The following is a 14063-nucleotide window of genomic DNA, read 5'->3' as shown; positions in this document are numbered from 1 at the left end:
ACAAGCTGTGATGCTGTTACACTGCAGGGTTAGGAACAGCTTGGATCATTCCTTCAAATGTTCCACTTCCATTCACACATTTGAAAAACACTTTAAGACCAAAGTCTTGAAAAAATATATCACTCTTGAGTCAACACTGTAGTTAATACTATGATCAATGTTCATTACAAACTAAGTGTGAGATATAAATAATAAAGGAAGTGTTTGTATATAGTATATAATTGGTGCAAAGGTGTACAAGGATATTTCACATGCCTATTACTGTGTATATCATTGAACTGTGTTTATGTTGTGTATAATGTGTATTTATAATATGTTGTACAAAGGACATTTCATCATTTTCGGAAGTTCATCTTGTACTTGACATTGTTTATAGGGTTAGGCAAAATAAGTGTTCAACTTCAGCCTAAACACTTTCGCTCTGCAACATTTTCTTTTTCAATCTATGAATGTACAACTGTTTGTTTATTTTGTTGACCATTGACCGAAGAACAATAATAAACTAATGATGATGAAGATGTATCTGTGCAAGTGAACAATTGGACAGACTACACACACACATCAGAAACATAAATGTTAGAAGCCTACAACAATATATGTGAAGAAGACTTTAGGATTAAAAGTGAAGATGTGAGGTGAAATAAGTACAAATGCAGCAATAAAAACAAGCAACTCCACTCACGATGGCTCTAAAGTTCAGTGATGTGTTGCTAACTTCAGCATTTTTCTTCTTTGTTGATGTTTTGCAGTAGTTAACATCCATGATGTAACAATGCTGCTAATCTACCAGAGTCCACATTTTGTTAACCATTTTATTCATTTATACTTTTAATTGGATAATAACATCAATTAAATAAAATATGCATGAAAAAAACCCTAATTAAAATAACAAGATGTCCGCCGTTTAACAATGAGGAAATAGAATAAAATAGTAGCTACATATATAATATTCAAGACATGCACACAACTTAAAAAGTAAGTACAGGACAACATATAAGAGTAGAAGATACGAAGCACTACATACAACATCAAATATACATTCATATTAAACATGCTGTGTTTTTAAACTACATTTAGCACAATCACTGTTTAAGTGTGTTTACATCCCTGCAGCTTCCATGACTGTTACACACTTGTGTTTACTCACCTGATATTTAAACCTGAATGTTTTATCACACACAGTGCAACTAAACGGTTGCTCTCCAGTGTGTGTTCTCATGTGTGTGGTCATGCGTTCCTTTCTGGAGAAACTCTTCTCACAAAAAGGGCAAGTAAAAGGTTTCTCACCTGTGTGTGTTCTCATGTGCAATATCATTTCCTTCTTAGTGTTGAATCTTTTAACACAAGCTGAACAAGCAAAAGGTTTCTCTCCAGTGTGTGTTCTCATGTGTAAGGTCATTTGTTGCTTCCTGAAGAAACACATCTTACAAACAGAGCAAGTAAAAGGTTTCTCACTTGTGTGTGTTCTCATGTGTGTGGTCATGTTATTCTTATTGTTGAATCTTTTAGCACAAGCTGAGCAAGCAAAAGGTTTCTCTCCAGTGTGTGTTCTCATGTGTGTGGTCATGTTACCCTTTTGGAAGAAATTCTTCTTACAAACAGAGCAAGTAAAAGGTTTCTCTTCAGTGTGTGTTCTCATGTGTGTGGTCATGTCACCCTTTCTGAAGAAACTCTTCTTACAAACTGAGCAAGCAAAAGGTTTCTCTCCAGTGTGTGTTCTCATGTGTGTGGCCATGTTACCCTTTTGGAAGAAATTCTTCTTACAAACAGAGCAAGTAAAAGGTTTCTCTCCAGTGTGTGTTCTCATGTGTGTGGTCATGTCACCCTTTCTGAAGAAACTCTTCTTACAAACAGAGCAAGTAAAAGGTTTCTCTCCAGTATGTGTTCTCATGTGTACTGTAAAATGACTCTTCTTTCTAAATGATTTCCCACATTCAGAGCAGTCAAAGTGTTTGTTGTTAGTGTGATGTCTCGTATCACCTTTAGAGTCATTTTTACTCTCCAAAGGTTTTTGGATGTGGTCACTGTGATCAGAAGAGTGTGACATCATGTGGTCCATGTCTGACAGTGGAGCAAAGATGCTGTCTGGTTCTGACTTGATATCTTCACAATGCTCTCCATCAGCTTCTGTGATGTGTTGACTTACAAGCTCCGCCCCTCTGTTCTCCTCACTTTGACTGTGATGAAGCTGTAAGGACTGAGCTTCATCTTCATCATGAAGCTGCTCCTCTTTAATGTGGGAGGGGGCCTGTAGCTCCTTCTGTCCCACACTGGTGTGCCACTCCTCTTCATGACTCCCCGCTGACACCCGCTGGACGTCTGCAGAACAAATGAGGTGTTACTGTATTGAAGTTTGCAGTATTCAAACTATTGACATGTGAGCTAGGCCAAATAGACAGTGATGGGCAAGCTACCTGGACAATGTAGTAAGCTAAGCTACAAGTTACTCTCAATTAAATGGAGCTAAGCTATCCTCAGAGAATTGTAGCATGCTACACTACAAGCTACACTGCAAAAGTAGCTTGCCACATCAAATATATATATATATATATATATATATATATATATATATATATATATATATATATATATATATATATATATATATATATATATTGGCCCACATGTATAATATCGATGTTTATGTTGTCCATGGAAAGAAGTTAGTAAGAAGCAAAAGAAAAACAACCAACCATGGATGACAAAAGGACTGAAAAATGCTTGTCACAAAAAAAAACCACATTATATGGAATATTAATAACACAGACATTTATAAATAAGTATAAGAAATATAAAAACAAGCTAATTGGTAATAGCATCATTAAAAATGCTGCTAAGAAAGATTACCCCCAGTACTTTCTACATGCAAATACAAAAAATTACAATATGAACCAAATAGTTGAACGTTTTAATGATTACTTTGTTAATTTCGGAAAAAATGTGGAACAAAGATTTCCAAATGCAGATGATGGATCAGTTGAGGACTTGAGTGAGCTCATAGACAGAAATCCCAATTCCATGTTTCTTAAGAACGTGACAAAAGAAGAAATAATCAAAATTGTAAAACATTGTAAATCCAAGACCTCAACCGACTGTCATGGAATAGATATGGTAACCATAAGAAAGGTTATAGAAGACATTTCAGAACCTCTGACATATATCAGCAACGTATCATTTCTAACCGGCAAATTCCCTGACAAAATGAAAATTGCAAAAGTCCTACCAATTTCTAAGAATGGAGACATACACCAGTTTACTAACTACACACCAGTTTCATTACTTCCACCATTCTCCAAAATCATGGAAAAACTATTCAATAGCTGATTAGATTTATTCATCAACAAAAGTGGGACGCTGGTGGAGAACCAATATGGACTCCCAGCAAATATCTCAACATCTGGTCAACATATGTACAAACCCCGTTTCCATATACAGTATGTTGGGAAATTGTGTTAGATGTAAATATAAACGGAATACAATGATTTGCAAATAATTTTCAAGCCATATTCAGTTGAATATGCTACAAAGACAACATATTTGATGTTCAAACTCATAAACTTTTTTTTTTTTGCATATAATCATTAACTTTGATGTCAGCAACACGTGACAAAGAAGTTGGGAAAGGTGGCAATAAATACTGATAAAGTTGAGGAATGCTCATCAAACACTTATTTGGAACATCCCACAGGTGAACAGGCAAATTGGGAACAGGTGGGTGCCATGATTGGGTATAAAAGTAGATTCCATGAAATGCTCAGTCATTCACAAACAAGGATGGGGCGAGGGTCACCACTTTGTCAACAAATGCGTGAGCAAATTGTTGAACAGTTTAAGAAAAACCTTTCTCAACCAGCTATTGCAAGGAATTTAGGGATTTCACCATCTACGGTCCGTAATATCATCAAAGGGTTCAGAGAATCTGGAGAAATCACTGCACGTAAGCAGCTAAGCCCGTGACCTTCGATCCCTCAGGCTGTACTGCATCAACAAGTGACATCAGTGTGTAAAGGATATCACCACATGGGCTCAGGAACACTTCAGAAACCCACTGTCAGTAACCAGTGTTGGGGTTACTGTAACGCCGTTAGTTTCGGCGGTAACGAGTAATCTAACGCGTTAATTTTTATATCCAGTAACTCAGTTACCGTTACTACATGATGCGTTACTGCGTTATTTTACGTTATTTTTTAGTATCGACTAGAAACAAGCGCTGCGGTGTCGTTCTTCTGAATCTTCCTCTGTCACACGCCGGAGAGAAGAAAAGAGGCGTGTGGGGAGGGGAGGGACACACGTGATCCGCGGTTTGATATCCATCCATCCATCCAATTTTCAACCGCTTGTCCCTTTTGGGGTTGCGGGGGGTGCTGGAGCCTATCTCAGCTGCATTCGGGCGGAAGGCGGCAAGTCGCCACCTCATCAAAAAAAAAAAGTTGTTGGCACGTTCAGTCCACACACAGCGTGGTCATGGCGAGCGGAGTAACGGAGGAGTTTGAACGCCCTGCGCCATTGAATCGGTGTGTTTATAAGTGCAGACTCCGTTGTGCAAAACGAGGGTTTTAAATACATGCTGAATGTGCTTGAACCACGTTACAACACCCCGTCGCGCACCTACTTCAGCGATAAGATTGTGCCAGATCTTTATGAGCAGGAGTACAAAAAAGTTGTGGATGAACTATCCCGAGCATCATCTGTTGCGCTCACGACAGACGGCTGGACGTCCAGCGGAACTATAAGCGCTCACTTCATCACAGCAGACTGGGAGATGAGAAGACACGCCCCCTCTACGAGAGTCACCTTGCGCAGGTACTGACACAAGCAGTGGAGGAATGGAAGATAAAGATATCCCAGTCACACGTGATAATGCCAAAAATCAAATAAATGCAGTGAATGAGGCAGGACTGGGACCACAGATAGGTGCTTTGCACATGTAGTGAATTTGGCATCACATCTCTGTTAATAGGATGTAGCGCCTCCTTGGGACGATCAGGAAGGAGGTTTCCTACTTCCACCCAAGCACAACAGCTGCCCATGTGTTTAAGACAAAGCAAGAAATGCTAAAGCTGACTACTCATAAAGCTCATACATGATGTCCCAACAAGGTGGAACTCCACTTATGATGTGTTGGAGGAGCAGGCAGCTATATACTCTGCATTGACCCACAACACCCTGAAGACAAATGTCAAAGACATCATCACCCTCTCTGATGATGATGTGAGAGTGGCAGGTGAGGTCCTCCAGGTGCTTAAACCCCTCAAAAGTGTTACATCTCTCCTGAGCACTGAAACTTCACCATCTGTGTCAATGATCCTGCCACTGAAAACAAGGATTGTACAATCTATGGCTCCAAGTGTGGAAGACAGCAGCATCACTCCAGATGTCAGCCTTTATTTCACTACCTATCTTTCAAGGAAGATGATGTGCTTTCTTATGTTGCACTTTAACTTGTTTTTTATTAATGGTCATTGGTCCAAGTTTAAAGAAAGGAGAAATGCCCTTTTATGTTGCACTGTTTTTCATTATGTTAAAAGGAAAATAAAAATGCATGTCAAGTTGATCAACATATTGTATTATTCTCCAGTGCAATAACAGTACTGAAATGAAGGCTAAAAGGGCATTAATGGGAGCTTTAAAAAAAAAAAAAAGAAAAAAAAAGAAGTAACTAAATAGTTACTTTTCACAGTAACGCATTACTTTTTGGTGTAAGTAACTGAGTTAGTAACTGAGTTACTTTTGAAATAAAGTAACTAGTAACTGTAACTAGTTACTGGTTTTCAGTAATTAACCCAACACTGTCAGTAACTACAGTTGGTCGCTACATCTGTAAGTGCAAGTTAACACTCTCCTATGCAAGGCAAAAATCGTTTATCAACAACACCCAGAAATGCCGTCGGCTTCGCTGGGCATGAGCTCATCTAAGATGGACTGATACAAAGTGGAAAAGTGTTCTGTAATCTGCCGAGTCCACATTTCAAATTGTTTTTGGAAACTGTGGACGTCGTGTCCTCCGGACCAAAGAGGAAAAGAACCATCCGGATTGTTATAGGTGCAAAGTGTAAAAGGCAGCATGTGTGATGGTATGGGGGTGCATTAGTGCCCAAGACATGGGTAACTTACACATCTGTGAAGGCGCCATTAATGCTGAAAGGTACATACAGGTTTTGGAGCAACATATGTTGCCATCCAAGCAACGTTACCATGGACGCCCCTGCTTATTTCAGCAAGACAATGCCAAGCCACGTGTTACATCAACGTGGCTTCATAGTAAACGAGTGCGGGTACTAGACTGGCCTGCCTGTAGACCAGACATTGAAAATGTGTAGCACATTATGAAGCCTAAAATACCACAATGGAGACCCCCGGACTGATGAACAACTTAAGCTGTACATCAAGCAAGAATGGGAAAGAATTCCACCTGAGAAGCTTAAAAAATGTGTCTCCTCAGTTCCCAAACGTTTACTGAGTGTTGTTAAAAGGAAAGGCCATGTAACACAGTGGTGAACATGCCCTTTCCCAACTACTTTGGCACGTGTTGCAGCCATGAAATTCTAAGTTAATTATTATTTGCACAAAAAAAATAAAGTTTATGAGTTTGAACATCAAATATGTTGTCTTTGTAGTGCATTCAATTGAATATGGGTTGAAAAGGATTTGCAAATCATTGTATTCTGTTTTTATTTACATCTAACACAATTTCCCAACTCATATGGAAACGGGGTTTGTAATAACAAGTGTATGTAAGATATTGAAATGAATCAAAACAATGTATATATATATAGAGAGAGAGAGAGAGAGAGAGAGAGAGAGAGAGAGAGAGAGAGAGAGAGAGAGAGAGAGAGAGAGAGAGAGATACTGTAATAACTTGAAGTAAATAATGAAGATTAAAAACCAATTACAAAAAACTAAATCCAAAACAAATTTACTAAAAGCTTACCTTTTTTATATTTGCATAGTATGTATATATTATTAATGTTGTAAATATAAATCTGTATATATTTAAAAATGCTGGTCCTAAAGAGGTAGTCATTTTTCAGAGGTTGTCAAGAAGGTCACACATACAATACTGCGTGTGTGTGTGTGTGTGTGTGTGTGTGTGTGTGTGTGTGTGTGTGTGTGTGTGTGTGTGTGTGTGTGTGTGTGTGTGTGTGTGTGTGTGTGTGTGTGTGTGTGTGTGTGTGTGTGTGTTCTTGAGACATGAAGAAGGAAAAGTATCTTCCATTTGAGGAGGTGTGAACAAGCTATGACATAAATCATGGTCCCAATAACATTGCATCTAATACTAGAGTCTGTGAACATTGCTTCAAAGTCAAGATTTGTTGTTGATTTAATGTGCATACAAAAGTGAACATTGACAGGTGAAAAGGCAGCAATATATGATAAAACAAGACGGCAGCTAAAGAAGGACTTCCCTATTCATCCCCAAAAAACCTGCCAGGTGAGCAGCTGATTTGACCACTTCTGGTGCTGACGTAAGACAACCTGCGTCCCATATGTTTATTTGAATGAAATAAGTTTATTCCCATCATATAATCAACCATCAACCATTCTGTGTGACCAGTTTAACAGTATAGATGATACATATTTAACAATCATACACATTTACACACAAAAAGAAAAGAAAAAGAATGACGGAAAAAGAAATAGGCTGAAGCCAAAGTTTATATTTGGGGGGATTACCCCCAATACTTCTTAGACGGAAACACAAATAATGACAACATGAAGGAAGTAGTTGAAAGCTTCAATAATTACTTTGTAAATATTGGAAGAAAGGATTCCAGACCCAGTTTCAATTGAGGACTATAATGATACCATAGAGCCAAATCCCAACTCCATGTTCCTCAGTAATGTGACACAGGAGGAAATAGTTATAATCCTGTAATCTAAGACTTCAACTGATTATAATGGAATTGATATTATGAACAGAATGGGTGACAAAGGGCAGCCTTGGCGGAGTCCAACCCTCACTGGAAACGTGTCCGACTTACTGCCGGCAATGCAGACCAAGCTCTGACACTGATCATACAGGGAGCGGACCGCCACAATCAGACAGTCCGATACCCCATACTCTCTGAGCACTCCCCACAGGACTTCCCGAGGGACACGGTCGAATGTCTTCTCCAAGTCCACAAAGCACACTTAGACTGGTTGGGCAAACTCCCATGCACCCTCAAGGACCGTGCCGAGAGTATAGAGCTGGTCCACAGTTCCACGACCAGGACGAAAACCACACTGTTCCTCCTGAATCCGAGGTTCGACTATCCGGCGTAGCCTCCTCTCCAGTACACCTGAATAGACCTTACCGGGAAGGCTGAGAAGTGTGATCCCATGATAGTTAGAACACACCCTCCGGTTCCCCTTCTTAAAGAGAGGAACCACCACCCCGGTCTGCCAATCCAGAGGTACCGCCCCCGATGTCCACGCGATGCTGCAGAGTCTTGTCAACCAAGACAGCCCCACAGCATCCAGAGCCTTAAGGAACTCCGGGCAGATCTCTTCCACCCCCGGGGCCTTGCCACCAAGGAGCTTTTTAACTACCTCAGCAACCTCAGCCCCAGAAATAGAAGAGCCCACCACAGACTCCCCAGGCACTGCTTCCTCATAGGAAGACGTGTTGGTGGGATTGAGGAGGTCGTCGAAGTATTCCCTCCACCGATCCACAACATCCACAGTCGAGGTCAGCAGAACACCATCCTCACCATACACGGTGTTGATAGTGCACTGCTTCCCCTTCCTGAGGCGGCAGATGGTGGTCCAGAATTGCTTCGAAGCCGTCCGGAAGTCGTTTTCCATGGCCTCACCGAACTCCTCCCATGTCCGAGTTTTTGCCTCTGCGACCGCTGAAGCCGCCACAGCTCCAATCAGCCGCCTCGACAATAGAGGCGCGGAACATGGTCCATTCGGACTCAATGTCCAGCACCTCCCTCGTGACATGGTCAAAGTTCTTCCGGAGGTGGGAATTGAAACTCTCTCTGACAGGAGACTCTGCCAGACGTTCCCAGCAAACCCTCACAATGCGTTTGGGCCTGCCAGGTCTGTCCGTCATCCTCCCCCACCATCGCAGCCAACTCACCACCAGGTGGTGATCGGTTGAAAGCTCCGCCCCTCTCTTCACCCGAGTGTCCAAAACATGAGGCCGCAAATCCGATGACACAACTACAAAGTCGATCATGGAACTGCGGCCTAGGGTGTCCTGGTGCCAAGTGCACATATGGACACCCTTATGTTTGAACATGGTGTTCATTATGGACAATCTGTGACGGGCACAAAAGTCCAATAACAAAACACCACTCGGGTTCAAATCCGGGCGGCCATTTTTCCCAATCACGCCTCTCCAGGTTTCACTGTCGCTGCCAACATGAGCATTGAAGTCCCCCAGTAGAACGAGGGAATCACCCGGAGGAACACTCTCAAGTACTCCCTCGAGCGAATCCAAAAAGGGTGGGTACTCTGAGCTGGGGCGTAAGCGCAAACCACAGTCAGGACCCGTCCCCCCACCCGAAGGCGGAGGGAGGCTACCCTCTCGTCCACCGGGTTGAACTCCAACGTGCAGGCTCTGAGCCGGGGGGCAACAAGAATTGCCACCCCAGCCCGTCGCCTCTCATTGCCGGCAACGCCAGAGTGGAAGAGAGTCCAGCCCCTCTCGAGAGAACTGGTTCCAGAGCCCTTGCTGTGCGTCGAAGTGAGTCCGACTATATCTAGCCGGAACTTCTCGACCAAGCAAGGTGACGTTCCACGTCCCAAGAGCTAGCTTCTGTAGCCGAGGATCGGACCGCCAAGTGCCCTGCCTTCGGCTTCCGCCCAGCTCACACTGCACCCGACATCTATGGCCCCTGCTATGGGTGGTGAGTCTATTGGAGGGGGGACCCACGTTGCCTCTTCGGGCTGTGCCCGGCCGGGCCCCATGGGGACAGGCCGGCCACCAGGCGCTCGCCATCGTGCCCCGCCTCCGGGCCTGGCCCTGGTGACCCGTGTCCGGGCGAGGGAAATCTGGGTCCTTTATTTTTATTCTTCATGGAGGTCTTCGAGCTGCTCTTTGTCTGATCCCTCACCTAGGACCAGTTTGTCTTGGGAGACCCTACCAGGGGGCATAAAGACCCCGGACAACATAGCTCCTAGGATCATTGGGACACGCAAACTCCTCTACCATGGTAAGGTGGCAGCTCAGAGAGGAGATATTTCAACTTTGATGGCTTTAATTGAAATGACAGAAGAAATGTAAAAAATGTGCAGCAGCAGTGTTGTTGGATCTAACTAAAGCATTTGACACAATTAATCACAATATGTTCATCAAAAAACTAGAAGGATATGGCATCAGAGGGTTGGTCTTGAACTGGATAAGAAGTTATTTAACCAACAGGAAACAATACGTGAAGGTAGGCCAACACACTTCTACAACACTAAATATATCCTGTGGTGTACCTCAGGGATCAATACTAGGACCTCAATTATTCAATCTCTATATAAATGACATTTGTAAAGTTACAAAATATTTAAAGTTAGTATTATTTGCAGATGATACAACAGTGTTTTGTTCAGGAGAGAACACACAGAAGATAATACAAATAATAACAGAAGAAATGAACACATTAAAAAGATGCTTTGACAATCTTTGAATCTCAGTAAAAGTAAAATAATGCTATTTGGTAACAGTAGAAGAGAAAGTCAAACACAAATACAAATAGACGGAATAGAAATTGAAAGAGTAAATGAAACCACATGTCTAGGTATAATAACTGATGATAAATTGAACTGGAAATATCATGTAAAAAATATACAACATAAAGTAGCAAGAAACACGTCATGAATAAAGCAAAACATGTTGTAGACCAAAAATGACTTCATATTCTCTACTGCTCACTAGTGTTACATATCTGACTTATTGTGTAGAAATATTGGAAATAACTACAAAAGTACACTTCATTCATTAACTGTGTTACAAAAAAGATCAGTTATAATAATACATCATGTTGGATATAGACAACATACAAACACTTTATTTATTGAATCACAAATACTGAAATTCACCCACATAGTGAATTAGCAAACAGCTAAAATGATACACAAAGCAAACTAAAACCTGCTAGCCAAGAATGTACAACTATTCTCAACAGAAAAGAGGAGAAATATATTCTTCGAGAAAAATGTAATTTAAAACATTTGTATGCACGTACAACACTTAAGACCTTCAGTATATCAGTATGTGGAATTAAATGATGGAATGGATGAAGCAAAGCAATCAAACAATGTACTAATATGATCCACTTCAAGAAACTCTTCACACTTAAAGTGTTTACAAAGTACAAAGAAGAAGATAAACATTCTCAATTTATTTCATCCATCATTCATTTTCTACATCATCTTACTCATCTCACCATATGAAATATAACTTACTTCACTCATTATTATTTATTTATTTTTATTGTGATTACTTATGGAGTATATTGTGAATACATTGAAAACAGAAAGTGAACAAAAGTTTTATAAACTGTTCCGTAAAAGAAAAGGGGTAGGATTAAATAAGCTCTGCTTCTTCTCCTTTTCCAACATGTTGAATAGATAAAACTGGAAATTGTGATGTATCATGTTGTATGCATGCATGTGTGATGTATCATGTTGTATGCATGCATGTGTGATGTATCATGTTGTATGCATGCATGTGTGATGTATCATGTTGTATGCATGCATGTGTGATGTATCATGTTGTATGCATGCATGTGTGATGGATCATGTTGTATGCATGCATGTGTGATGTATCATGTTGTATGCATGCATGTGTGATGTATCATGTTGTATGCATGCATGTGTGATGTATCATGTTGTATGCATGCATGTGTGATGTATCATGTTGTATGCATGCATGTGTGATGTATCATGTTGTATGCATGCATGTGTGATGTATCATGTTGTATGCATGCATGTGTGATGTATCATGTTGTATGCATGCATGTGTGATGTATCATGTTGTATGCATGCATGTGTGATGCATCATGTTGTATGCATGCATGCATGTGTGATGTATCATGTTGTATGCATGCATGTTCCAAATAAACTCAACTCAACTAACACTTGGTGGACATTCAAGCCACAAAATGCAAATGGAGTATTGTTGGTGTATTTTGGATGGTTATAGAGGACCTCCCATTGGCTCCATTGCAAGTGGACTTTTATTTACATTTATGAGTTAGAATTAGGGCTGGGTGATGTATGGAATATACTGGATATATCGTGGGTTTGTGTCTGTGCGATATAGAAAATGACTATATGGTGATATTGGAGTATACGTTCTCACACAGTTGCTTTTAGCTGCAGGCATTACACTACAGGCTCTTCTCACTCTTTCTTGTCTCTCCTTCTCACAGAGACATAAAACAAGCGCACCTTCTTACATACGTCACATACTGTCACGTGTGCAACGTCATACGTTCTCATTGAGCAGACAGGTAGCGGCATGGTAACGTTAGCTGTGGTGCTAGTGGTAATACGAGAGAAAGAAGGTGCCAATCTGGTAACAAATGAAGGAATAATTAATTCCCAAGAAAAACAGCAGGGGGTCCATCGTCTGGCAATGGTTTGGCTTCAAGCGGGTAGATGTTGAACATTTATGCGGCAAAAGCGTTGCTACAAAAAGTAGCAGCACTGCTAATATGTAGCATCATTTGAAAAGTCACCCGCTAGAGAATGGAGAGTGCTTGAAACTCTGCATGTTAAAGTTAAAAGTTAAAGTACCAATGATTGTCACACACACACTAGGTGTGGCGAGATTATTCTCTGCATTTGACCCATCACCCTTGATCACCCCCTGGGAGGTGAGGGGAGCAGTGGGCAGCAGCGGTGGCTGCGCCCGGGAATCATTTTGGTGATTTAACCCCCAATTCCAACCCTTGATGCTGAGTGCCAAGCAGGGAGGTAATGGGTCCCATTTTTATAGTCTTTGGTATGACTCGGCCGGGATTTGAACTCCCAACCTACCGATCTCAGGACGGACACTCTAACCACTAGGCCACTGAGTAGGTATGTCAACATCTCCGTTCAGTGCCACACCCACAAAATGCCCAAGCAACCATTTCCACATAAACGCTGTATGAAACAAATAGTCAACAACAGAAGGAGATAACGTCCGCAGGAACCTACCACATAGTGAAAGACATACACTATTTGATTTCCTATTATGCAGCTCATTTTTATTTGACACTTATTGAAATATCTTGTGCGACATCATGCACAAAAGTGCACTTTATTTGTTTTAAACTATTGTAGTGCCGTTCTGTACAAAAAGTGCACTTTAATTTAGTGTTGTTTTGATATGTCATCTTAGTGACATCATGCACAAAAGTGCACTAATAGCTTGTTTTAAAATGTCTCTGACAATCTTGCACTTTCTGTTTTGAAATGACATGAATGTTTGTGCCACTGCTTAATAACTGTTTAATAAATACACTTTTGCTAAATTGACTTAGTTGTGGTTTCCCTCTCTGCATGAAAGTTTAAAAGTAGCATATATTAATGCAGAATGAAAAAGAATGTTTTAAAGTAGACACAGAATCATCATACTGCTGTGATTATATGCATCAAGTGTTCATTCAAGGCTAAGGCAAAATATCCACATATATATGGTGTATCAATGATCCTAGGAGCTATGTTGTCCGGGGGTTTCTATGCCCCCTGGTAGGGTCTCCCAGGGCAAACTGGTCCTAGGTGAGGGATCAGACAAAGAGCAGCTCTAAGACCTCGATGAAGAACACAAACCAAGGACCCAGATTTCCATCCCCCGGACGCGGGTCACCGGGGCCCCCCTCTGGAGCCAGGCCCGGAGGTGGGGCACGATGGCCCCACCTCCCCCATGGGGCCCGGCCGGGCACAGCCCGAAGAGGCAACGTGGGACCCCCCTCCAATGGGCTCACCACCCATAGCAGGGGCCATAGAGGTCGGGTGCAGTGTGAGCTGGGCGGCAGCCGAGGGCAGGGCACTTGGCGGTCCGATCCTCGGCTACAGAAGCTAGCTCTTGGGACGTGGAACGTCACTTCGCTGGGGGGGAAGGAGCCTGAGCTAGTGCGTGAGGTGGAGAA

General features: G+C 41.6%; 1 protein-coding gene across 1 annotated transcript in view; it reads right to left on the bottom strand.

Moving 5' to 3' along the window:
* Nucleotides 1-304: 304 nt before the first annotated feature.
* LOC133624395 (uncharacterized) overlaps nucleotides 305-14063 on the bottom strand; it is a 111245-nt gene continuing 97486 nt past the window's right edge. Inside the window, exon 15 of the mRNA XM_061987886.2 lies at nucleotides 305-2319. Within this exon, the coding sequence (XP_061843870.2) occupies nucleotides 1100-2319 (1220 nt within the window). The 3' untranslated portion in view covers nucleotides 305-1099. The remainder of the gene's footprint in view (nucleotides 2320-14063) is intronic.

The sequence above is a fragment of the Nerophis lumbriciformis genome, linkage group LG27, assembly GCF_033978685.3.
Source record: "Nerophis lumbriciformis linkage group LG27, RoL_Nlum_v2.1, whole genome shotgun sequence".
In the NCBI taxonomy this organism is placed as follows: Eukaryota; Metazoa; Chordata; class Actinopteri; order Syngnathiformes; family Syngnathidae; genus Nerophis; species Nerophis lumbriciformis.
This window is presented reverse-complemented; position numbering and strand designations above follow the sequence as displayed.